This window comes from Triticum aestivum, chromosome 7A, assembly GCF_018294505.1.
Source record: "Triticum aestivum cultivar Chinese Spring chromosome 7A, IWGSC CS RefSeq v2.1, whole genome shotgun sequence".
NCBI classification, from domain to species: domain Eukaryota; kingdom Viridiplantae; phylum Streptophyta; class Magnoliopsida; order Poales; family Poaceae; genus Triticum; species Triticum aestivum.
The window spans coordinates 11,129,400-11,156,679 of NC_057812.1; the positions used below are offsets into that span (position 1 = coordinate 11,129,400).

The window sequence follows — 27,280 nt, forward strand, 5'->3', positions numbered from 1 at the left end:
TTCTACAACCAGTACACGAAAGAACGTGGGTTCAGCATCAAGAGGGACTTGCTGAAACGTGGAAAAGGTCAGGCGGGAGGAGGGGAGGACATAGATAGACCACTCGTTGACATCTTATAAACTATAGAATTATTTATTTGTTAAAAATTGTATATAAATATTTTCTTTGATGGTCAATAAATCATGAAAAAAATTGCCATTGTTCAAAAATATAATTCTTTTTTGAAAGAGATTTTCTTGTGTTTTTGTTTTTTAAGGGGTCGATAGAGCTTTTCTTGTGCGGTTCATGTTTCGGCCTGCTACTTCTTCTTTCTTCTTACCCAGAGACAAGCCCAACAGGCCCTACCCTGTCGACTCGTACTACCACCACGCCAACCACACAGGCCCAGGCTGTGACCCTCTTCCTGCCGCCGCCAATCCCACCCTCGCTGCCGTCGGCCCCCGCCCCCGCCCCTATTTCCTTGTCGCTCCACCACCGGACCCAGCCGGCCGTCCTCGGGTTCGACCACCACGACGGCTTGAAGCTTCACCCTCAACTGGTGACCCTCGCCGGCGCCGACGCCAAGACCTCCTCCGGCCCCGCCCACGCCCGCGCGCTCCGCCGAGGACCTCATCAACAGGCCACCCTCTTCGACCTCATCATCCTCTGGTAATCTATCCATCCCTTCCAAAAGATAAAGATAAAAATTAGAGGATATGCCCGTACCTGAAAATGTACCACTCTGTTGCACGATGGAGCTCATTGCATCAATCTGTACTAGCTCAACACCTCAAGCTTTGCTTGCTAAATTTCTATGGCTGCTTGATTAGTTTTTGTGTGCTCTGCATCTGCATTGCCATGGCGCGGCTCTGCGCCTGTTTGGTTTGGTTTGGTTTGGTCACCATATAAGCAGCAAAGCAAGTATTTATCATATGCTTGGGTGGATGATGGTACAGGCTTTCAGCAAGATAGAACTCCATAAATAAGATTAGCATTCAGCTTAATTATGCATCATGAGTGTGGGCGTGCTCATCTTGCTGCTATATATGCTCTCTCTGCTGTGTGCTATTTCTCCAATATCATTTTCATCTATGCACTTCCATTCAGCTTATTTGTACCATGCCATTAATACATATCATTCTCATCTATGGACCTCTATTAAGTTATTTCCAATGTTTTAAATAGCGAGCTATGGAAAATAGCGGCGGGCCTCCAAATAGGCTATAGCGAGCTATAGCAGGCTATAGCGGGCTTTTTGTGAAGGCGAGCATTTAGCGGCACCCTGCTGAAAAGGCTATAGAGGGCTATAGCGGAGCTATAGCCGGCTATTTAAAACTATGGTTATTTCCAGAAGATCATTGCAAGTTTTAAGCTTAGCAAGAAAAGGTAGAGCTGCAGCCCCTTACCTTTTAATTCTGTTCTTTGTTAGACGGTTGCGCTGCTGTTCTTGCTGAGGAATATTCCACCACCGCTGCTTTGATTTCCACTCCGGCCGTGATGACGTCTCCTAGCTCCCCGGCGATGACCCTATCCCACCCCAGGTGATAATCCCCGGCCCTGATCTTCCTGCCACATGTGCATCCCGTCCTACTTATGAACCATTTTAACATCCTCAGCTCCGGGCGACATTTCTACCTCGCCGTTGACCGCCTCCAGTTCAAGATGGTGCGTGTCCAACATCCCTGTTACCATGCATTCTTGGGTTCCTCTCAGCTGATAACTGTGTTCAGTTAAACAGCCACAGATCGTACGCATTGAACCAGATTTTTATTCTTGTGAACCTGTGGTTGTTTTTGGTGTGCAGAGGACACTACTGGAGCTCCTAGGTGTTGTCTCTGATCGCCACGGCTCGGTGCCCATTGCCATATGTGTTTCATCCCGGGCTGAGCTCGATGCTGTCTGTGCTGCTGTTGCCAACCTCCCCTTCGTGTCCTTATCACCGTATGCTCAAGTTGGGTTGGGTGCCAATTTCCATGTTCAGTTCTGTGATATACTTTGTGATTGTTGGTTGTGTTTTTTTGATACACAATTTGCACTGTTAATTGTTTAATTCTTCAAGAGAAAACATTGATAATAATGACACCTTCATATAGGAATTATGATTGTGCAATTGCAGATATTTTTCTGTATCCAATGGTCCCAGGCTTTCTTGCTTTTCTGTTACCCCCGCTATAGTGATATGAATGTTGTTTCAGGTTCTCTTGATTGTTTATGGTCCTTGCTATGAACTAATTGTGCTACTTAATAATATCAATCTGTGGATTTGTGTACGCAGTACAGCGATCAAGATGAAGCTGAGCGTGCATCTGTTCTTGAGAAATCCCGTTGGGCAGCAATACTGCGAAATCAGATTGAAGATACTTCTATTGATGGAAGTCCCAAGCCTGAAAGGGTGGTCTTGAAGCTAAATATTACAGTTGTAACAGATGCTTGCTTGCCTTCGGCGGCGATGGGAGAGGCTCCCCGCTTATGTCTCGTGTGCTGATAAACTATGAATGGCCTACAAAGAAGGTGAGCAGTCGTAATTTTTCATGATATTTTACCTTCAGGACTTCTGTGGCCCAAATACCCTTAGCTGTTTATGGTAAATTTTACCTTTCAGTGCTGTCATGCCTTCATGCTGTTTCGTTGTGCACCATTGGTTCTAATCTGTAGATCATTTTGTCTTTCCTGATGTTTGTGTCTGAATTTTTCAGGAGGCTTACTTAAGACGTGTATCAGCATGCTTGGGAACAGGTAACTTTAAAAAATATCAATTGATCTGCCTTTTGGAAGTGCTGATGTGGTTGATGTACTATGATTGTGCAGATGGAATCGTGATTAATATGGTGGTTGGTGGTGAGGTAGCTCTTCTAAAGTCTCTGGAAGAAACCAGTGGATTCGAGGGGTTGGCGTGTTGTTTCCGTGGGATTTGCGAGCATCTTCGTAAACCTGCGACGAGTTCTTGCTGCGATGGAGTTTTGTGTCGTGAAAGATCGGACCAACAACGGAATGACCCTCGTCTCGAGGTTCGCTCCTCATCAAGTGGTATCAGAGCACTGGTGTTTCTCACGGCACTTCGAAGGAGACGGCCGGCGCGCCGTCAGCAAGGAGCTGTTGGAGGCTCTCCGGCGATTTTTTGCTGGAGGAGAAAGGTTATGGTGCTGACCTTTTTCACACCTACTGTAAAGTGGGAGAGAGAGTCTGCGCCATGACGATTGACCATGACAGTTCGGTCAACGCGGTCAGCATCGACATGGTGGAGAAGCTGGAGCTATCAATGACACCACATCCACGACCGTATATTTTGAGGAGGTGCGACGACAAACTTCACATCACACACCAAACTATGGTACTGTTTTCAGTCGAAAAATTTTCTTGTGAGATTTTGTGCGACGTAATTCCGGTGTCGATGGTTTCGTGTCATATGTTGTTGGGACGGCCATGGTACAAGGAAAACAATGTTACACATGACTATCTCGCCAACACGTACACTGTTAACCGGGACAAAAAATATGTTCTCATGTCTATGGAAAAGAAGTTGTTCAACGCTTGGACGAAAGAACGACTGCGAAAGATGAAGGAGCAAGAAGAAGCAAAAAAGGAAAAGGAAGACGAAGTTGATGAAATTTTTTTGGCGCCCGAACAATCAATAGATGAAGATGTTGTTAAAGAAATTGATTCGAAACCGAGAACGGTTTCGTTTGAAGAAAGGGAGGATGATATGACCATGTCCATAACTGACACTATTAATCCAGTAGTCGTTCAAGTGGTCAATGATGTTTCCATTGTAGAAGTTACATGCATGCATACTATGCCATTGATAAGGATGCACTCACGTAAGAAAGAGAAAAGGAGGATGTTCAACATGCATGCATTACGTGGGAAGGTGTGCTTGTGCATGCATGCAAAGATGTACTCATATACTAATACGTTTGATCAGTTTTTATTTGGCCAAGAGATTAGGAGGATCTGGCGTTCATAGAGGAGTCCTGATCGTTGATAATAACAAAGGAGTTTTGATCCAGTACTACTTTCATCATGTACGGCCACCAGAGAAGGAATACCCAAGGATGCCGCGAGAGATCAAAAAATTACTTTCTTTGAAGGAAACTGGGTGGGGTCCACCACCTGCTGTTTGCATCCAGACGCACCGTCCAGAATTGAGATGTCGTCGTAGTTGTTTTTATTTCCTTAGTAGTTTAAACCAAAAGTCGGTTGTTGTGTTTGGAAAAGTCCAGAACGTTTTCCTTTTAGAAGATGAGATAGATAGATAGGATGCGGCCAGCCTGTTTGGTCACGTCAAACATAGAAGTTGGCTATATATAAAGCCATGGCGCGTCATGTTTAAGGGTAGATTATGTTATGATAAATTAGACACGTGTGTGTTTTTCGGCCGTCGGCCATTATTGAGTTTAGAGAAACCTTGTCAAAGATCTCCGTTGGCGTGTGAGTTCCTGCGACGCGACGCGTAGGAGATTACAAGTTGTGCCTATACGGTTCGTCCACGTTATTCCTTCGGATCGAGGGGTTGGCGTGTTGTTTCCGTGGGATTTGCGAGCATCTTCGTAAACCTGCGACGAGTTCTTGCTGCGATGGAGTTTTGTGTCGTGAAAGATCAGACCAACAACGGAACGACCCTCGTCTCGAGGTTCGCTCCTCATCAAATGGTATCAGAGCACTAGCGTTTCTCACGGCACTTCGGAGGAGACGGCCGGCGCGCCGTCAGCAAGGAGCTGTTGGAGGCTCTCCGGCGATTTTTTGCTGGAGGAGAAAGGTTATGGTGCTGACCTTTTTCACACCTACTGTAAAGTGGGAGAGAGAGTCTGCGCCATGACAATTGACCATGACAGTTCGGTCAACGCGGTCAGCATCGACATGGTGGAGAAGCTGGAGCTATCAATGACACCACATCCACGACCGTATATTTTGAGGAGGTGCGACGACAAACTTCACATCACACACCAAACTATGGTACTGTTTTCGGTCGGAAAATTTTCTTGTGAGATTTTGTGCGACGTAATTCCGGTGTCGATGGTTTCGTGTCATATGTTGTTGGGACGGCCATGGTACAAGGAAAACAATGTTACACATGACTATCTCGCCAACACGTACACTGTTAACCGGGACAAAAAATATGTTCTCATGTCTATGGAAAAAAAGTTGTTCAACGCTTGGACGAAAGAACGACTGCGAAAGATGAAGGAGCAAGAAGAAGCAAAAAAGGAAAAGGAAGACGAAGTTGATGAAATTTTTTTGGCGCCCGAACAATCAATAGATGAAGATGTTGTTAAAGAAATTGATTGGAAACCGTGGACGGTTTCGTTTGAAGGAAGGGAGGATGATATGACCATGTCCATAACTGACACTATTAATCCAGTAGTCGTTCAAGTGGTCAATGATGTTTCCATTGTAGAAGTTACATGCATGCATACTATGCCATTGATAAGGATGCACTCACGTAAGAAAGAGAAAAGGAGGATGTTCAACATGCATGCATTACGTGGGAAGGTGTGCTTGTGCATGCATGCAAAGATGTACTCATATACTAATACGTTTGATCAGTTTTTATTTGGCCAAGAGATTAGGAGGATCTGGCGCTTTCATGGAGGAGTCCTGATCGTTGATAATAACAAAGGAGTTTTGATCCGGTACTACTTTCATCATGTACGGCCACCAGAGAAGGAATACCCAAGGATGCCGCGAGAGATCAAAAAATTACTTTCTTTGAAGGAAACTGGGTGGGGTCCACCACCTGCTGTTTGCATCCAGACGCACCGTCCAGAATTGAGATGTCGTCGTAGTTGTTTTTATTTCCTTAGTAGTTTAAACCAAAAGTCGGTTGTTGTGTTTGGAAAAGTCCAGAACGTTTTCCTTTTGAATTAGAAGATGAGATAGATAGATAGGATGCGGCCAGCCTGTTGGTCACGTCAAACATAGAAGTTGGCTATATATAAAGCCATGGTGCGTCATGTTTAAGGGTAGATTATGTTATGATGAATTAGACACGTGTGTGTTTTTTGGCCGTCGGCCATTATCGAGTTTAGAGAAACCTTGTCAAATTTCTCTGTTGGCGTGTGAGTTCCTACAACGCGACGCGTAGGAGATTACAAGCTGAGCCTATACGGTTCGTCCACGTTATTCCTTCGGATCGAGGGGTTGGCGTGTTGTTTCCGTGGGATTTGCGAGCATCTTCGTAAACCTGCGACGAGTTCTTGCTGCGATGGAGTTTTGTATCGTGAAAGATCGGGCCAACAATGGAACGACCCTCGTCTCGAGGTTCGCTCCTCATCACTAGACATGCTTGGGCTAGATATGCCATGGACTTCAACTGCAAAACTGACCTAGTTGTCAACAATATTAGTGAGGTGTTCAACAAGATGACATTAGATGTGAGGGGTAAACCAATAAAGACCATGGTAGATGGAATCAGGACTAAGTTGATGGTCAGGTTCAATACAAATAGGAGTAAGACAGAGTTAGCCAAGTGGGAAATATGTCCAACATATGCTGAGTTACTTGATGAATCGATTAAATGGTGGTCAAGGTACCCCTAGGGCCATTCTATCGATGAATCGATGAAATGGTGGTCAAGGTACTCCTAGGGCCATTCTGTCGATGAATCGATGAAATGGTGGTCAAGGTACCCCTAGGGCCAATCTGTCGATGAATCGATGACATGAGGGTCAAGGTGCCCCTAGGGCCATTCTGTCGATGAATCGATGAAATGGTGGTCAAAGTACCCCTAGGGCCATTCTGTCGATGATTCGAGGACATGAGGGTCAAGGTGCCCCTAGGGCCATTCTGTCAATGAATCGATGAAATGGTGGTGAAGGTACCCCTAGACCTATTCTGTCGATGAATCGATCAAATCTTGGTCAAATTGGATCCAACCCCATTGATAACAAAATAGTAAGTTAAATTACTTACTGAATAGATGATAATCATCTAAACCAAATAAAACCAAATTGTACTAAGCACATAAAGCATATAGCATCAAATTTGACTCACATTCATGAAGGTTCATCAAGGTTGAATCCAACACAATGGATCACAACATACATACTTAAATTACTGGGTTCACAAATTCAAACTACAGTACTCAATAGATGATTATCATCTACATTACAACACTGCTGGATCCAACACCTTGGATCACAAAATACATAGTTAAAGTAGTTGAGGACCAAGTTCATACTAAAGTTTTGCATAGAAGACTATCATCTACATACATATAGATGATTATCATACTAGAAGACACCCCTACTCATCTAAGATGGCCTTCACCCCTTGAAGCTTCTGCTTTATCTTCTCCTCAGACTTTTGAAGCTCAGAAATGTGATGCTGCAATTTAAGCCTCTCTTCTGTCAGCCTTTCCTTCTCCTTCAAACGATTGAACTTCAAGTTCCTAATCACATTGGCTTGAGCACCTGTCAGGTTCACTAGAGTCTCATACTTTTGCAGTAGCTTCTTCTTCTCCTCCTCTTTCTTTGACAGCTCTGCCTTCAAGTTTCCCACTACAGTTTCTAGCTCAGCAATCTTCAAATCAACATATTCCTTCTGCTCCTTCTGATTGTTTAACTCCACACCCTTCTGCTGTTGGGCATCCAAGAGAGCATTGACATCAGCATACAAACTGTCATAGTCCTCCTGTACTTTCTTCTTCTCCTCCTCTTTCTTTGCCAGCTCTGACTTCAAGTTGCCCACTACAGTTTCTAGCTCTGCAATCTTCACATCAAGACATTCCTTCTGCTCCTTTAGATTGCTCAACTCCAGACCCCTCTATTGCTGGGCATCCAAGAGAGCATTGACATCAGCATACAGACTGTCATAATTCTCTTGTAGTTTCTTCTTCTCTTCTGTCAGGTTGTGAATTACAAAGGACGAACTCTCCAGATTGTCATTGGTCCTACCCGACTTACTCTCCTCATACATATCCCATAACTTGGCCAATGCCTTCTCCACTGAGTCTGGCCATTCAAAATCAATCCATTGAACTACTCCACAGTTTATGCCTTCCTGTAAGATAAACAATAAAACGCTCCAATAAAACAATAAAGAATCATCTAAGTGAGTAGGTTGAAGACCACTGTTAAGTGCCATACTCCATAAGCTAACATGTTCAGGGGGTCTAATATGTGCAGCAAACATATCACACATCAAACAAATAAACAATGACCACTGTTAAACAAGTAATTAAGCACTGACCATAATAAACAATGACAACCATCCACTCACTGGATAAAACAAGTTAAACAAAGACTAAGCACTTAACCAAGCTTAACAACTTGATAAACAAAGCAGTAATCACTAACCACAATAAACAAGGTGTACCATCTGATGACAAGGCATGTCAGGTAAAGGTAAAGAAATACCAAACTTAGCACATTCAGCAATGAACATGATGAACACCTTCACTTATAAAGGATCATACCTTCTTAGCACATCCTAGAAACCTCCTGCCCGTGTGCATCCCTTCAAATGCAACTAAGCACTCGGCCGGCTCGCCGTGTTCGCATAAAACATTCACATCTGCGTCAGTGCCATTGAAATTCGGATCGTGCATCGTAGCTGGAAGCTGCGGGAGGAGCAAGCAAAGATAAACCTAGGTTCAGCTCGAGCTCATTCACAAAATCCCCAAATCACTAACCCTAACCCTAACCCTACCTATAGCAAACTGACCTTGATGATGCCATCACAGGAGGAGGAGATGTTCATGACTGAATCCTCACTGGTCTCGTCGCTCCACGACACCATGGCCACGGGGGAGCAGCAGAACGGCGGCCGGCGTTGTGGCGGCGTCGGGGGAGAAGAACAGAGTGGGGAGAGGAGAGCAGAGTGACGAGAGGAGAGGGCGAGGCAGATGAGAGAGCTGAGCTAGTCTCTATCGGCGCACCGGTCCGCACTGTAGCGCCGTTAGACGGCGTCAGCTCGCGGCCGTGAGCCACTCGACAAGACAGGGTCCCACCTGTCATAATAGTGCTTAAACTGCCCGAACAGGAGGTTTGGTGTTTTCTGCAAAAGATTAGAAAAAAATCAGTGTTTTCTACAGCAAAAACGTAGAAGAGTGTTTCCTGCAAACCTAAACTGAAATGTGGTGGTTTTCTGCAATTCACTCTCTATTGGTGGATGTCTATACCGCACGATTCCATATCATGGTTCCAGACCTATGTAGGAAATACATGTAGCTGCATATATTTGCAATTACAAGGAAGAATTTGTCTTGCGCAGGCTGCCGCCGCTTTGCACTCTCTAGTGAAATTATTTTGGAGTGCAGAACTTTCAGAACTTGGTTTGAACATGCACGATATATTCAAAGTGCAGCGCTTTATCTCGGTGATTTTACACACTAAATATGTTTTTGGTGTTAAAGCTCCAAGAGGGACTGGAAAATTGACGTCCCTGCAAACACTGGGTGCTGTCAATGTTACAAGGGGGCAGAAAAACATCATAAAGGAGCTCAGTGCACTTACCCAGCTGCGTAAGCTAGGTGTGTCAGGTATCAACAAGGAAAACCAGAAGAAGTTATGGTCTGCCATTGCTGCTCACAACCAACTTCGTTCTTTGACAGTGCATGGCGGTGATGATATAGATGGCTGTTTGGGTGGGAATTTGTTGCCACCAAAACACCTTGAGAGCCTCAAGTTGGTCGGACCCCTAAACAGAGTACCACATTGGATGCATCACCTACAGAGTCTATCAAAGTTGGATCTACAGCGCAGCAACTTGGACAGAGATGCTGAGGTACAAACCCTTGGGAGTCTGCCAAGTCTCGCAGTTTTACGACTGAGGAACGTGGCAATTAAAATGAATCAGCTGCATTTCCTAGGCTCATCATTCGTGAGGTTTGAAAATCTCGACCTTTTGAGGTTTGAAAAGGACACAATGCCTAAGCTCGAGCTGGTACAAGCTGATAAATACCTGGAGATGAACGGGCTATGGTTTCTCACGAACCTCAAGGAAATTCGGATGCATGGTAGAGCCATCGATAAGATGAAAAAACAGTTAGAGAACATGTATGTGGAGCATCCAAATCTCAAGAACGTCAGTTTGAAGCTGATGTAGCTCACCCGGCAGGTAGACCCGATCTTCTGGTGGCTGCTCATGTCCTTGTTCAAATTACATTGCTCTACTGGATTTTCTCCTGTGTAGTCTTATCTGCCTTATAATAACCCTTATTCTCATTGTATTCGTTGTTTCAATTCGCCGATGTATTACCGTATATCTCTGCATCTCTAACTGGTTGTTATGTGTATCTGTGTGCTTGCTCATTTGTCCTCCATATAAACTTGAGTACTCCATCCATCCATCCATTTGTAACCAGATGATGATTCAGATGTTGACATTGTATCCGACCTGTATCTTTGGATGTTACTTCTTGTAGCACATCATCATCTGGATGTATTTGCCAGAAACTGATAAAATGCTTCCGTTTATGAGAAAAAGAGAATATGTTTGTTTGTAATATGTTATGCAATTTTGTAACATGATGATACTGATTTGGTTGGCTGTGTGACGTGATAAACTTTCTTTTTTGAGGAATGACATGATAAACACGGAAGTGCAACGGACTTGGTCGACACAGTGGAAATGGAGAGCTAGAAGATCGCAAGAACACAGCTAGCCATCGTGAGAATCTCCTAGAGAACCTCTCAACTCTGTTGTGCCTCACGTTCACGGGAAGCAGAGTAATCAATCAGCAGCCATTAAACAGCTCGGGCAGGAGACACTTCTGGACCAACCGTGAGGGAGCTCCATGGGCCATGGCCCATATTGTCAGGAACACAACCAACGCTTAGCACAGTCGTATCGCCCGCATACAAATAAATGGACAAACGAAGTGTGTTAACCAGTGCCTCGATTCAAATGGAGGTGCTCCGTTCGCTCTTTTTCTTTTCTATATGCAGGGGACTCATTGGCTTTCGCTCATGGAGTTTTGGTACAGCTCGAGCTTCCACTATAGGTCTTGGTATGCTTCTCCTCGTCAAGACGTTATCTCTAAATTTGTAGTACTATCATGTTTGTATGCAAAACAGTGTGCATTGAGACCCTAGCTAACGTTGGGCTGTTTCTTTTCAAACTGAAAAGAAAATCCCATCCGAATTTACATTTCGACTTGCATTAGCATCGACCAGTGATACTGGCCAAAAAATATATGTACAAAAACATGGTTTCCCTTTGCCCAGTTGACACTAAATAGCTAATACTGTACTACTCAGCTCTGTGTATATGTAATGTAGCTCTGTTTTCCTTGCTAGCTTACTCTAGCGATGATCTTCTGGAAATAACTAAATAAAGATGCATAGATGAGAATGATATGTATATATGCATGCCTCTACATAATCTTGTCTTAAAAACTTAATATACAGTTATTAAATGGCCCGCTAATATATCATGCTCTGTAGTCTGTAGGGTCCAAAGTATACAAACTTCGATGATTATACAAGCCTGAACGGCATTAACTACTTGGTGCTCAGATAGCCAGTAAAAATAAGAAGAGCTCTTTGCATGATATATGTATACAAACTTATAACAGTCATCAAACAACCCAGAACAAAGCAAAGCATAAAGCATAGAGCTACAGCATTCAGATAAGTAACACTCGGCAGCGGATTTATAAAACGCAAAACTGTAGCAAAAACAAACACACGTATAATCTTCATCACTGTTACGTATATGGAAGTCAGAGTACAACAAATTATTACAACAGTCAGTGCATAGCTGACAAATCACACACCACACCACACCACACAGAGAGAGCATGGCAGCACCATGCCACATAAGCTGAATGCCACTCCTATTTATTTCTCTCTTGCTCAGAGCCTATACCATCATCTCTCCAACCAGATGATAGATACTTGCTCTGATGGATACATGGGTCGGTCCAGCAAAGATGACCGAACCAAACCAAACGAAACAAATCCAAATTGGTAGACACATCGTCACGTCAACAACGTAGATTGCTGTACGAGCAGAGTCACACCATGGCAAAGTAGATACAGAGCACTCACAAACCAATCAAGTAACATGAATTTGGGTAGGAAACATACACACAACCATATATTGCAGAGAAATCTTGAACTTTGTAAGCCAACATGCATGTAGTGTCGAAGCAAGCTGAAGATCACGTCAGTGAAGGGATGGATTACCTGGAATGCAGCATAATAAATCGCCAATGAGATGATTGATTATAACTATGTAAATTAATGAAAGTAGAATAGTACTGGGAGGATGATGATGAAACTAAGTTTGACTAGCACACGAAGTTAATTATTAATGAATGGGAAGATGGAGCCAGATATATCTCACCTGAGTACGGTGCCTCTTGGCAGTTGGGCCTTCTTGTAGTACCTCGAGTGGCTCGGCTTGTAGAGCGAAGGGTGGTGGTTTGCATCCACCTCGGCCCACTCCAAGATGTCCCACCATTCCTTCTCGCAGTCCACCTCCGGGCATTGCTTGGCAACGGCGGGCAGGCGCCTCAGGCTCCAGCAGCCCCTTGTCTTGATAGTCTCGAGCTTTGGCGCAAACATCTTACTTCCACAGATGCGCTGCAGCTTGGGGAGATCGTGTAGGTGGATATGCTTCAGCTCGGGGAAATTTATAACGGTTTCCTTCTCTTGGCGCTTAGGGTCCAAAGGGAAGATCTCCATGAGATCGCCACAACACACGATCTCGAGGGTCTCTAGGTTCCCCAAGGTAGTCATATTTACGGATAAGGGGAGCACATGTATGAGCCCGGGGCAATAGTCTAGGTGCATGAATTTTAGGCGTTGAAAGGAATCTTTACTGGGTATGCATGTTGTACTCCAGTTCCAGATGTAGCGTGCCTTCAGGAGCTGGGATGCCCGGAACGTGGTCAACCAAGAAAAGCATTCAACTATCTCATAATCATTCCCATCATCACCTCGTGTGGGGATAGGAAATACAGAGCTTAGCTTGGGGCATCTCTCAACTCGACACCATCGAAGGTAGCTCCATGATTTTGTAAACCTGCTCGACCATAGCACTTGTGGGCTTGGGATGCTAGTGATGGACAAGCTATCATGCACACGCAGTGTTATAGCACTGTAACATATAAAATCAGGGATTAAAGAAACACCAGTACTAGTTCCTTGGATGTTGCCTTGTTGCTGCAGTAATCCACTCTTTATCTCCTCTTCATCTTGTATGTGGACGTACCAGCTCACGGATTCATCAACAGCAGGAACAGACGAGAAAGCCCACATCCATCCGATTGCACCTTCATTAGCAGTAGCAGCCAGCAGGTGGTCTCGGAAGATTATATCTCTTGCATATAAATAATGACCAGGCTTTCTAATTCCTTGAGCCCGTCCACTATCATCAATAGCAACACTACCTGTAGGTGATGACGCCATCTCTATACATCCACACTTCTTCGTGAAATATTTTTCAAAGGGCTCTAGCGACCTAAAGAGCCTTGCATCCCTTACAGAGATGTACCAATCAAAGGATGTAGCTGGTTTTTCAGAAGGAACTGCAGCAATACAAGATGATCCTATAGCAGCAATAGTCTCCTTGGTCTTCTCTTCCCAATTAGCTTGGGCAGATGATGCTGATCGGATGGTGTCAATGCGCAACACCTCGAACCTCCTTGGCCATTTGTTACTTGATGGATGTTGTATTGTTTGCAGCTTCTCACAACCCAGTAGGATGAGCTGCTTGAGGTTCAGGGCTACCACTTTTCTGAGGTCGAGGGTCTTCACTGCTGTACCCGAGAGATCCAGATCCTGGAGGTTCTCCATCACCCCTCTTAGCAGCACACTCTTCAATTTGGCAAGGCCCTCTAAGGAAATGCTTGATATCTTAGGGATAGCATCATCAGTGATGAAGAAACTAAATGACTCAAGCAATGGTGGCAGAACATCAGTGACAACTTGTTCCAATCCAACACAGTCCTCAAGGATGATTTCCTTAAGGAGGCTGGCGCTAGACAGGTTAGGGACATGACAGTGAATGGCTATTTCTGTTGCAGAGTCTGTGTTGGTAGCTACTCGGAGCTTGACAAGGCTTGTTCTATTGCCACAGCGATCAACTATGCTCATCCAATCCTTGTCTGTCTCCACATTCAGCTCCCTGAGTTCATCCATTAAACACATCATAGTTTTTGAGTACCAATCTGTGTACCTCAGGTCCAACACCCACAACTTCTGGAAACATGATCCGCTTTGGTTGTTGCTTTGATGCTCCTCCTCTCTGACATCTGTGCAATGGTCCAGCAGGAGGAATCTTAGGTGGCTGCAACAGAAGAAGGGAGGAGATGTAAAACTGAAGGTGCACCAAGATAGATGTAACACCCGTAGCCTATTGTTGTGTGGGAACATGGCAGCTGGTAATACCACCCTCCTACCCTCTGATTCTTCTGTTAGAAGGAAGAAGGATGTCGCCCGAGGAGGCAACACGCGATTACCATCATGTAGCAGGGTTTGGTGTGTGGCTGAAACCCAACAGCCATTAGGACTGGGAATGCGACCACCAATCTCTTTCTCATAGTAAATATTCTCCACAATCCGATCCAAGTGTACGTTTCTCTTCAAAGCATTGCCAACCTCCCATGCCAATGTATCGCCTTGACCTTGTATAATCCCGTCGCTTACCCAATAGTTTGAAGCATGCATCTCCCAGTCAATATCACACACAAGTCTTCTTGCCCAAGCATACTGGAAGCACTCTACTATCTTATCAGGATCAAGAATACCCACGTGCTTGGCAACCTCCGCGGCCTCTTCATGCAATACATGATCGTGCCAGTCTTCACTTCCCACGAAAACATCAACCACATTGTTTCTAAGCTGACGTTCCAGACTTTTATTGGGCAAATGAAAACCCCCACCCCAGGTCCACACGACCTTGTTACTCAAAAATGTTGTTACAGGGACACCACACTCGTACAAATCAATGTAGTGGTTGCTCCCGTTGTGAAAAAACACCACAAACGTACTACTAGCAAGCTTTCTGAAGATCTCCTCTCTGACATCCAATAAAACCCCTCTGGAGCCTTGGTCTATCCCATTGAAATCATCCTCCTCATCATGCTGATCAAAGATGGCCATCACCGACTGGGGAAGCTCTAGCTCCTCAGCAACTGCCTTTTGCAGGGCTCTCATGCTTTGCCACAATGTGCAATCCACGTGGACAACCTTGTCAAACTTCCTTCCTTTAGCAACCAGTGATTTCAGGCGTTGGGCTGCCACTCTGAGAGCAGCAGATGCCCCGAGTCCACACCAACCAAAAAAGTAGATTTTTCTTTCGTATTTGCTGATGCCATCTAGAATACCGAGTATTTCTCCTGCTGCAGCATCGATGGTATTTGCCTTGATTATTATGTCCTGCGGTGTATAATAATCAATGAATGAGGTTCATCACTTTTACCATTGTTTCTTTTTCACTACTTTGTTTCAAGTTGTAAGGCACATTTTTAAATATAGGGACAGGACATAGGAATAACAAAGATAATACTACCTTAGTCCCAGATTATAAGACGTTTTTGGTACGCTATTTTGCCTACCAAAAATGTCTTATAATTTGGGACAGATGAAGTAGTTAATTATACTCTTTGTGTTTTCTTTTAGTACACATTTTGTTATGACTATATAGGTGTTTTATAATGCCTGCAATCGAACACTTAAACTGGATTGTGTATAATTTACTATCATCTAAATTCGTTAAGAAAACAATGGCTAATGTATGTAAGGATACAGAATCATGGCAGCGAAGGGAATGATAGTATCTCCCAACAGACGGGTCATATACTACTACACATTAGTTCTATCAAGATTTTTTTCCGGGGTGGATTTTATTTGCTTAAAATGGAGCATCAAGAAGGTACAAAACACAATAAGCACACACCCGACCTCTACATAGTTAGGATGCACACAACCAACACCAACTCGCACACACGCCAAAACAGTGACAGAGGCCCACTAGCGAATGAGCGTAGCGAGCGGATGTGCTAGCGATCGACTACAGTAGCAACTATATAAATGTTCTCGAAAAAAGGAGCATTACCGAGGATCAAACACGAGACCCCCATCAAACAAGATTTTTGGGCTAGCCACCGAACAAAATGAGAACTAGTGATTACTTGCCAGCGCAAGCCTCTAAGAACAATAAAACAGAGATCCTTTTTTTCTTTTTGTGTTTTTCATTTTTTTTGTTCAAAATTCCAAAAAAATGTTTTCGAACCTGAAATTTGTTCAAAACTTCAGATAAATGGTCTATATTTTGAAAAAGTGCGTACATTTTTTGAATTTCTGAACATTTTCATAGACAAGAACTTTTTTTGCATATGTGAACAAAAACTTTGAAACGGCAGAAAATGTTTTTGCAAAACATGAAACATTTTTTGAAGTTGCGAACAAATTATGAAATTCCGAACAAATTTTTAAACCACAAACAGTTTTTGAATTTTTGAACAAATATTTGAAAATTGAACATTTGATGAAATTATGAAAAAAAAATTGAAACCGTGAAACAAATATTTAAAAATCAAACTTCATGAAATATCTAACAAAAATTTAAAACCATGAACACTTTTTCAAACTCGAACAATTTTTAATTTCAGACCAAAGTTTGCAACCGCGGACATTTTTTGCAATTATGGAAGTTTGTTTTTGAAAATATGAACATTTTCTAAATTTTTAATTTTTTTTTGAAATACATGAACATTATTTCAAATTCCTATCATTTTTTGGAGTTCAAAACATTTTAAAATTTGGGAACATATTTTAAACAATGGAACATTTTTATAAAATCTGAGCAAAATTTTAAGTTTTTGAAAAAAAAGGAAATATCGACTTGAAAAAGGAAAAAAAAGTTGAAAGTAAAAAAAAAGAAACGAGAAAGAAAAAAGGAAAAGAAATGAAAAAAGAAAGAAAAACCGGTTCAGGGAGGTTCCCAAAACCAGAAAAAACTGACTGGGAAACTCTAGAAGGTTCCCAAAAGCGGATATGCTACAAACACGTTAAATGGGCCGGCCCAAGTGATCGCTCGATCGGCAAGGTCTGTGCGAAAGGTCGACAATTTGACAGAACGTGCGTCAAATAGGATATTCCCCTCCTGGCCGCCTCTGGCATCATGCGTTGGAAGACACAGCCCAAATTTTCATTGTGCTGCTCACGGCCCAACAATGCAATAACCACCGGGAAGGACCCCTCGACCAGCCTCGCCATGGATCGGATCCCCGGCGCGTGAGGAGCATGAGGGCATCGCGAGCCGCCGACGCTCACCACGCACAGTCATGGACCATGCCAGCGGGAGGTGCCTGAGCACGCACAACAGGCAGGCCGTGGGAGTGACTAGGGACGATTCCCAACTTGTTCTGCTCTAGGCAGAACAGCTAGGGACTCCATCCAGCCGTGGGAGCCACTCCCAGCGTGACGTACGGGATGTCCGATCTGGCCGACCATGGACATGGAGGATGTAGAAGTGCATGCTCTAGCCAATGCAACCAAAAGACCGATCTGCTGGAAGAGACTAAACAGCACGTTATACGTCAACACTCCCCCTCACGTGTGGCTCCCTCAGGCCTAAACGTGGACCGAAAGTGGGCTGCAATTTAATTGCGCCAGCAGGGTCTTGAAGTCGAGACCTCTTGGCTCTGATACCATGTAGAAGTGCATGCTCTAGCCAATGCAATCAAAAGACCGATCTGATGGAAGAGACTAGACAGCACATTATACGTCAACAGAGAAGACTAGATGGGGAAGATATAAGAGGAGAAAGCAGGCGTCATGGGGAGGCCCACCGCCGCCGGCAAGCCGGCCGGGGAGGCCACTACCGGCGGCGGCGAGGAGGGTTGACGAACGAGGGGGTCGAGAGGTAGGTGCGGCGGAGGTGCCTCCGGACTCGCCCGAGAGCGCGCCGGGAGGCGGCTAGGGTTCGCTGTCTGTCGCGTGGAAAGCTTAACCGAAGTGAGATTCGACATCTAATACATGAGCAATACTTGCAAATAGCTCACCAAATGGCACGGCTGAACTAAATCCTCTTCTTCTCAAACAAAAGTGAAACATTTTATAGATGGCAAACCCACAAAGTGGGCACGCAGATTTTTAGAGCACCTGCACCCAAGCCTTTCTATCCTGGCTCTTCAATATCGCTTTATGATATGTGTGACATAACTAACTTTCTACATGAAATTTTCTCTTTTTTGTTTCTTTCATATAAAACATGTCTTGAGTTTCAAACCTTTGCAGGACGACAAAGCTTTCTAACTAGAATCTAGGATAAATCTTCCAGAATTTTGTGTCCGACATAAATACTAAAAATATGATTTTTTTAATCAAATAAAACTTATTTTGTATATTTACGTCAGGCCAAAAAATATAAAAAAATTATCCTAGATTCTAGTTAGAAAGCTTTGCTGTTCTGCAAAGGTTTGAACTTTAAGACATGTTCTATATGAGAGAAACAAAAAAGAGAAATGTATTTGCATGGATCGCGATGCGTGGATGGATGGCTAGGATAGAAGGGCCTGGTGCAATTGCTCTAAAACATGTTTTCGCACAAAGTGGTCAGGCGACAAGCAAAATATCATAGCAAATGCAAATCTCAGTTAAGCTCGCGACACTGATTCCTGAAGATGGAGATGCATGAATGGATTACATACCCTCTCCATGATGTATTGAATAGATCTCCAGGTTCATTTGGAGTTGAATTGGCTTGTTCGATCTAACCCATGATCTAATGGATCTTCAGCAAAGGCTCCAGCTGGCTTAATTCGTTCCTGCATATGTGTAGGATCGATGCAAGCATTTGGAGAAGTTAGAAGATGATCCCTAGCTCGTTATAAAGTCTTTCAAAAACTAGACAAATTTGCAGAAGCACTCTGCAGATCATATACATATATGGACGATTGGCACAGTAACATTACCTTGATTGTGGCGCGGCGCGGCTGGATTGAACCAGTACAAGTTTAGAAAACTAAGCTGCTTGCAGACACAGAATGGAATAGATACAGAAAGCTCTTGTCCTGGGGCATGCATACATAGTAGTATTCTGTGCGTTTGCTTTGCTGCTTTACTTGCTCTTCTGCCAACAAAGCTGTGAAAATTCTTTGCTCCCAGCACACTCCAGTCTCTAGCTCCATCCATCTGTCATCATCAGAGATTCTTTGCTTGGTAAGTTTAAAGACCACAAAGGTAAAGCTAAAGGTAAAGTAGGCTACGGATGACCCTACATGTGATCCAGCTAACAAAAAAATTAAGTCTAGCAGTGGGATCAGGGTTGTACGTACCTACAGAATACTGGGCTCTATGTCAAATTTGAGATCAGGCCCTAGACCTGATCGAGAAAAGTCGAAACCGATTATACAAAAATAATAAGAAAAAAAATTTATGATGGTAACACAATTTTCTATACTGGCTTGTATCATCGTAGTTCACAAGTAAGGATGATTTGTTACTGTCCGGAGCGAATAGGTCAAATATCCAGCATTTTGCTACAATTTTTTTAAGTATGTTTGGGTACACTCCCGTTAATTTTTTTTATAAATTTCGGTGCAAACCAGTGATTGAGATTAAAGTTCACCTCTTTATTTCTGAAAAAGACGATATGTCTGTTTAAACTGGTCAATTGGTATTTGGCTTAACAACACTCTGAAAATCCAGCCCGTCAACATCTCTCATCTCGTCATGTAAAACAACACCTCTTATCTTCGTGACTTCTGTACATTTAAAAGATCCAAGATAAGCTTTCTTAAATCCTGTGCTCACACTTAGATAATGCATGATATTTTTTGCTTAGATACATAAGCTAATGCCAAAGAGAACCTACATAAGCAGGGGCTAACTAACTCCCAAAGGAAAACCAAACTACAAGGACATGCATGGGCCCATGTAAAATGCTTCAGATTTCAAACTGATGAAGGTACTGGTACATCTTGCAAATCCATGCACCTGATACATACACGACAATGACATTAGAAAAATACTGTGGGATGGATGGCAACAATGAAACTAGGGGGAAGGCGTGCATTTAGAGACCGAACAACTGCAGAACAACAGGACTATCAACTTCCATTTCAGCAACAAGAGGATCACCATGGTATCAACAGCAGGTTGGATATGGAGGGCTTCCGTACCACCAAGAAGATCTGCAAAGGTGTAGTCGAGCAAAGGCACTGCATATCTCTTCATGCGGCATCGAGCTTGAGCTTCCATAGGCTTGCGAAGCCACAGAAATCATGCGAAGGGACAGGTCCAGGCACACAGACATGAAAAGCAGAGATCTGATGGCAGGAGAGCTACTGCTGAAATGGAGCACGAGTTGGCACGGCCCCGCCCCGCAACCCCATACTGAGATCAAAGACAACGTGCTTCGCTCTTGATGCTTCACAGAAGGTGCGATCGACATGGCACTGCGCATTCGATTTGATGAGCCTAAACTTGAGCACAAACTTGTCCCTGGGGGTGATGTGACAGATGGCACAACACACTCTCGACGTTTCTGACAAAATATTCTCGGCCTTGCGCTTGGTTTGTGGCTCAGAACACCGTGTCCATGGTGAAGACCAGGTTCCTGTTGCATGATGTCCAGAGCCATCTCCACCTTCTTGACGGCATGCTCATCTTTGAAGCCCAATTGCGACATCACGTACCCGAGGATGTCCTGCATGCCAGTAACAAGTAATAAATGAGAGATTCCGGTTACGGGAACAAGCCTCCCCCTCTTCCCTCGTCCCCCGCAAAGGTACTGATTTTTGGAAATCCAGCTGCCAATCTACCAGGACACTAAAACAAAACCAAATCCGGCTCTCAGAACAGTGCGCATTGGATCAGATTATCTCGGAAAGGAACTGTAGGGCGGATTTGATTGCTCTGGATCTATAATGCCGGAAAACAATCTCCTAGGGCTCCGGCAGAGTGCTGCGCCGGCCGGACTACGGAGCCGGAGTTGGAGAAGAGAGAGAGGCGGGGGGTTCGGCTTACCTCCGGTCCTACGGGACAGTCCAGATCACCGTTCTCCCCGTCGTCGACGAGGATGAATCCGCCGGCGGCCTGGACTGGGAGATACTCGGTGGTAAGTGGTAACTCACCTCACCGTTACCTGACCCTTCTCATCTTCCCTCCGATCAATATCCGACGGACAGGGATGTCCAAAGCTCAAAACATCCCACACTTAGCGATGACACGTGGGGTCAGCCTCCACACGACAGTGACCGGCCGTAACAGCAGTACCGCTACAAAAGAGGATCCCAATCTTAACTACCCCAAAATACTGTATATGTATATAGTACTGTAGTAAAATTGTGTTTAGATCGACTTGCACTGGCCAGTTTTCCCGGCAGATATCGTGCCCTCTAAATTTGGACCATGGTGTAGTGTTGTCGGGGCCTTTAAATTATAAAACAAGCAATGGATATACACCATGCATAAACAACCTCTCAACCAAAGCTCCAAATAATCACGCATAATCAAATCAGAGCCAGGCAAAACCACGTCTCGCAAATCCCTACATCTCCCATAATGGAGATCTACTACTCACACATGGGAGATGGATCACAAGCAAACATAATATCAAATAAAGGGATATCGTATCAATAGTACTATCAATTGTCATGACAAGACGAGCGATTATTTGGTTTTGGTCAATGAGTCAAACAAAAAATGTAGATTAGTAATCCCTATTTCCCGAGTGTGGATCTCTCTTTCTCACAATGAAGTTCTTCTCGGCCATGGTGTAGTGGATCTCAACAATGGAGGGGTCCAGGATGGTTCCAAGTAAAGCCAACTCCTCCGTAGGGATGGCAATGAGTACCCATTACCCACGTACCCTGCGGGTAAAAACTCTATTAGAGTAAGGGTATGAGGCAAAATGTTACCCATCGGTATATAAATAGGAAAATCTCAAACCCATCGGGTAGAGAGGGTACGGGTACGGGATCACATAACCCATACCCGCATATCCATGTATCCTTATAAAATCTAACAAATATAGACAAATTACCTCTACACTTTGTCGTGAGTTTGTCAACTTAAAATTTATGACTATGTGCTACTATTTATGACTATGTGCTACTATTTATGACTATGTGTTGTTGTTTTGATGTGTCATTATTTGCAAGAAAGTGTTGATTTTATATAATGTGTTGTTGTTTTGGATGTGTTGTTGTTTATAAGTATGTGTTTATGTTTTTATGTGTTGTTGTTTATAAAATATGATTGTATGTTGTTGTTTATAATTATGTAATGTTCAAATTAATGTTATTCAAACATAGGTATTTTTACCCGCGGGTACCCATTTACCCTGTCGGGTGACGAGTATGGGAAAAAATTGTACCCGCTAGTGGGTATGGGTACGGGTGATCGGTAAGCTCAAATGAGACGGGTAAGGGTATGGGGTGCCTCCACCCATACCCAAACCCTGCGGGTGCCATCCCTACTCCTCCGGTTCTCCTCTCCTCTTTTCCTTCTATTTGTGGTGGTTCTATCTCTCGAATGTGTTGCCTCCTTTACAAAATTGGTGGGATTTGAAGTGATTAAGGCAGTGTCATGTGGGTATGTGCATCGGTATCAGTGCTGGTCGAACATTCTGGAGACCTCCTTTGACCACGTAATCAAAGGTGGAGTTGTTCCTTGATCTGTATTCTTCTCGATGTTGGTGTTGGTTATCTTAAAATACCTAAGAATTTGTAATCATAGTCACTAGGTTTCTTCGTTTCTGACAAAAATATATCAATAAAAGAGAATAGAAACCAGTGAAAAACAAATGAGAGCAAGACTAAAACTCTGAGAAAACATGATACATCGATATTAATTTTAAAAATAGATATAGCATTTCAGTCAACTAAACATTGGTTTCCGATTTGCAAGGTGCTCAACCACAAATAGATAGACATGTCTATGTCCACCGATAAGATATTGTTCGATGTCATGTTTGTGGTGGCGGAACTGGAATGCCTTGTCTCTCGGTGGGGCTCCCACTTAGCATCCAGCAAATCGAGAATGCCATTCTCCTTCTTCGGTGGCGGTAATCATGCCTTGTTTGACAACTATGTCAATCCTGAAGTTGATCCCGCGTGGTTATGACTTGCTAGTTTTACAGTGCTGGATATAGTAAATAAATTGCTCATATTTATACGAAACAGTTTCTTTACTACTTAAGTAAATCTTAATTTTTTTGCCTACACAAACTTTATCATACAATCTTTTTTATTTGTCTCGATAGTGTCTAGCAACATTAACCAAATAATATTGTTGAAGAATATTATTATTAAAAACTTTTCCTATATATGTGAACACCTGTCCATCCTACATACATCAATAAAAAAAATAACAATATTGTTTTTGTAGCATTTCTGTTAAGTAAATTACACATGAATTTAAACAAAAATGAAAAAAACATCAAATTTTTCTATAGACCAATTCTATATATAGACTAACTACATATGCTACCATTAAAAAACGTCAATAAATAATTTCTTTATATTGAGTGTCGATATGTTTGTCTAATTGAGTGGATGAAGGGAAGGAGAGGACGAGGAAGATCCGGCCAATATATTTGTTCTGCTCGTTACAACTTAAGCCAACATGAAAATCAACGAAGCTCTGCGCGAAAACCAAAAAAAGTTTATCCTAATTCATTTGTCATCAATTTATACTAAATATTTTTAATTTATTGCATTTCACTATCGTGCATTTTTTTAAATTAATATACATGATTTATTATATATTTTATATACTAACATTGAACACACAATTGCAATGATATTATTGGTATCAAACTTTATTGTTCACAAGTCAAATAACTATTACCAGTTCCTCACAAATACAACAACAATATAATGAAACTATATATTTTGTGGCAAATGTATTGTTCAGTTTTTTAGTTTGGATAATCATTAAACCAAATTCCTTGTAAACCTAAAAAATCATTAAATATTACAAAAGAAATCCATCCATAGAATAGTTTGTGCTACTTAAATATTTTATGCTGTTTTTATATGATGTTGTTCCTTCAAATATCTTGGTAGAGGCTCCGAATTGAATATCCGTGCTAGTTTAGCTTAGTTTTAACTAATAGAAAATTCTCATTTAAAAAGTTATACCTCCTCCATTTTTATATAAAAGTCCACTTGGCTTTTTGTGTCAAACTTTCACTTCTAATTTTGGTCAACAAAATATGTGTTATATGTCATCAAAAATATATCATCGAAAATTTGTTTGAAATGTGTATCCAATGACATACTTTTTATGATATATGACTCGCATTTTGTTTGTTAAATTAGTGGTCATTGTTAGACATGTAAATATGAAGTGGCTTTGTATTAGTGAATAGAAGAAGTAGAAAATTCTAGAGTATATGAGGTGTACATAGTTGGTTTGTCAACCTTTTCCGGTCATATATGTCGCTTGTTGTCGGCCATGGACTACGAGCTCGGGCATCGATCCTTACCTCTCTAAGATGCTTTTCTCCGCCAATTAACTGTCTAGCAGCGGGACTGACGCCCCTCTGTGCCATGAGATGTTTATAGCGTATACAACCAGATTTAGCAAATTCGGACCCCTATACACCCGCGGGCGCATCCGCAGATAGCGTCCGGTGGCCCCTCATATTTGTTGCCGCACATCCACACACCTCGAATGCGGAGCCTCGAATCCATGCAATCCATGCACGTCAATCATCTGACACAAAATTGTTTGAATTCAACAAATCGAAACAAAGCAAAGAAAATCATAGTTCAACAATCCGGACATGTCAAAAGAAAATCAATGTCCAAGCATAACAGATGCATCTGCGTGGGTGGAAAGCTCTTCGAAATGCCCCAACCGGCTGTCGGATCCTCCTATGTCCCAACATGGCCAGACGATGCCCCAACCTACGCATGGTACACATACGTGTGTGGACTCTGTAATCTTTAGATAGCTGATCAGTTTTGATGGTATCAAGGTCGGGACTGCTCATATATATATATATATGTCCCTTCATCGACCGCACAGTTCACCACTTCGTGCATCATCTCGACGTAGCCGCTGTCAGGGGTCACACGTACTCAACACCTTGACAACGGATGGAAGTAAGCACTAGACTCAGTTCAAGAAACTATTTACTTTCCTAGCAAGCAGGGAGGTTTCTCAAGGGGAAAAAGATGGAGACAGATGTACCCTATGACAAGGAAAAACAGAGTGGCTATTTCTATCCATAGGAGGATCGTACCAACAGGCTTAGAAACTTGAGCAGGGCTGGTAAATGTCCGCACAAATGAAGGAAGAATCATGCCAAAAGCTTAGTCCTGCTGGGAATGGGGAGGGCTCGGGCTCGTGTTGGAGTGTCGTCGCCTCTGCTTTGGTGGGCTGTCTTGTGTGAGATGCCGTTTTATCCCTGTTCATCCGCTTATTCCCTCCACCCGGTCTCAAGTCACCTTGTGGAGAGGAACTTGTTCAAATGCCTTGTGAGCAACGGCTGGGATCAAGATACCCCAGAGTGCAAAGAGATGTCATGGGGGGAACTTCGTGGGGCAAAATAGACTCCCTAGAAAGGCGGAGGTGCAGTAACCTCTCCAGATTGACAAATACCAAATGGAACAGCAAATAATCTTGCATGTAATTCCAGTGTCTCCAAGTGTCGGAGACTTCCAAACTCGCTTAGAAGTTTAAAGGTGCTATCACATTCAATCGTGAGATGGTTCAGAAGTAATAACTAGAAGCTTGCCAGATATGAAATCTTTAACAAATTCTTTATAGCAATCAATAATTGCTGCAAAATCACAGGCGCAATCAAATTATTACAACAATCAGTGCATAGCTGACAAACTACACACCACACACACACAGAGCATAGCATCAACATGAGCACGCCACGGCTCATGTTGCATAAGCTGGATGCCACTCTCATTTATTTCTCTCTTGCTCAGCGCTTGTACCATCATCCATCCAACCAGATGAGATACTTGCTTTGATGCATGCAAATATGGGTTGACCCAGCAAAGTGGACCGAACCAATCCAAACCAACCAAACTGGAAGATGCAACAGCACGCCGACAATGTGGATTGATACAGGCGCAGAGCCACACCATGGGAATGCGTATGCAGAGCACAAAAAAACGAATCAAGCAACATGATTTTGGGTAAGAAAAATACACATAACCACTATATCACAGAGAAATCTTCAACTTTGTAGGCTGACATGCATGTAGCGCTGAAGCAATCTGAAGATCAACTCAATGAAGGGTGGATTACCTACAATGCAGCATATAAATTGCCAATTAGATAATTGGTTAACTATATACATTAATTACTAGCAGTAGAGTAGTACTGGGACGATAATGAAAAGACAAGAAACTAAGCTGACTAGGACACTGAGTTAACTATTAATGAATTGAGGGATGGAGCCAATCATATCTCACCTGAGTACGGTGCCTCTCGGCAACTGGGCCTTCTTGTAGTACCTCGAGTGGGTCGGTTTGTAGAGCGAAGGGTGGTGGTTCACACCCCCTTCGTCCCACTCCAAGTTATCCCACCAATCATTCTCGCAGTCCACCTCGGGGTATTGCTTGGCAACGGTGGGCAAGCGCCCGAGGCTCCAGCAGCCCCTTATCTTGATAGTCTCGAGCTTTGGCGCTAACATCTTACTCCCACATATGCACTATAGCCTAGGGAGATCGTGCAGGTGGATGCGCTTCAGGTTGGGGAAATATATAACTGTTTGCTTCTTTTGGCGCTCAGGGTCCAAAGGGAAGATCTCCATAAGATCGCCACAACACATGATCTCGAGGGTTGCTAATTGAGGTAAGGTAGTCATATGTGCGGATAAGGGGAGAACATGTATGAGCCTCGGGCAATAGTCTAGGTGCAAGAAGGTTAGGTATTGAAAGGAATTTTTATTGGGTAGGAACATTGTGTTGCACATCCAGATGAAGCGTGCCTTTAGGAGCTGGGATGCTCAAAATGTGTTCAACTGAGGAAAGCATTCAAACCCAGTAGAATGTCTTTTCTCATCACCATCCAAGGTGGGAGTAGCAAAGACATAGCTTAGGTTGGGGCACCTCTCAATCTGACACCATCCAAGGTGGCTCCAGGATTGTCTAATATGGCGCCAACCTATAACATATGGGAATAGGATGATGGTGATGGGCAAGCTGTCATGCACATGCAACTTACTAGCACGGTCGCATATATAACCAGGGATTAAAGCACTAGTTCCTTGGGTGCTGCCCTGCTTTTGCAGTAATCCACTCCTCATCTCCTCTTCATCTTGTATGTGGATATACCAGCCCGTTAACTCTTCAGCAACAACAGCAGGCGGGCCAAACCACATCCAGCAGGTTGCACCCTGATGTCTACTACACAACCTTCTTCTTGTAGA

General features: G+C 43.2%; 2 protein-coding genes and 1 pseudogene across 2 annotated transcripts; 1 reads left to right on the forward strand and 2 right to left on the reverse strand.

Annotated features, from left to right (window-relative positions):
- The window catches only part of LOC123152776 (uncharacterized), a 3,665-nt pseudogene extending 462 nt beyond the window's left edge, over nucleotides 1–3,203 (forward strand).
- An 8,388-nt stretch (nucleotides 3,204–11,591) lies between these two features.
- On the reverse strand, nucleotides 11,592–19,026 carry LOC123154676 (uncharacterized). Its single transcript, XM_044573340.1, has 4 exons — nucleotides 18,849–19,026; nucleotides 18,585–18,701; nucleotides 12,269–15,306; nucleotides 11,592–12,108 (listed from the first exon to the last, which is right to left on the reverse strand). The coding sequence occupies exons 2-4, from the start codon at nucleotides 18,591–18,593 to the stop codon at nucleotides 12,105–12,107; spliced, it is 3,051 nt and encodes a 1,016-aa protein (XP_044429275.1). The 5' UTR covers nucleotides 18,594–18,701; nucleotides 18,849–19,026; the 3' UTR covers nucleotides 11,592–12,104.
- Nucleotides 19,027–19,685: 659 nt separating this feature from the next.
- Nucleotides 19,686–21,001, reverse strand: LOC123147088 (uncharacterized). The gene is made up of 2 exons (XM_044566328.1): nucleotides 20,905–21,001; nucleotides 19,686–20,584 (listed from the first exon to the last, which is right to left on the reverse strand). The coding sequence occupies exon 2, from the start codon at nucleotides 20,564–20,566 to the stop codon at nucleotides 20,024–20,026; it is 543 nt and encodes a 180-aa protein (XP_044422263.1). The 5' UTR covers nucleotides 20,567–20,584; nucleotides 20,905–21,001; the 3' UTR covers nucleotides 19,686–20,023.
- Between the last annotated feature and the right edge of the window lie 6,279 nt (nucleotides 21,002–27,280).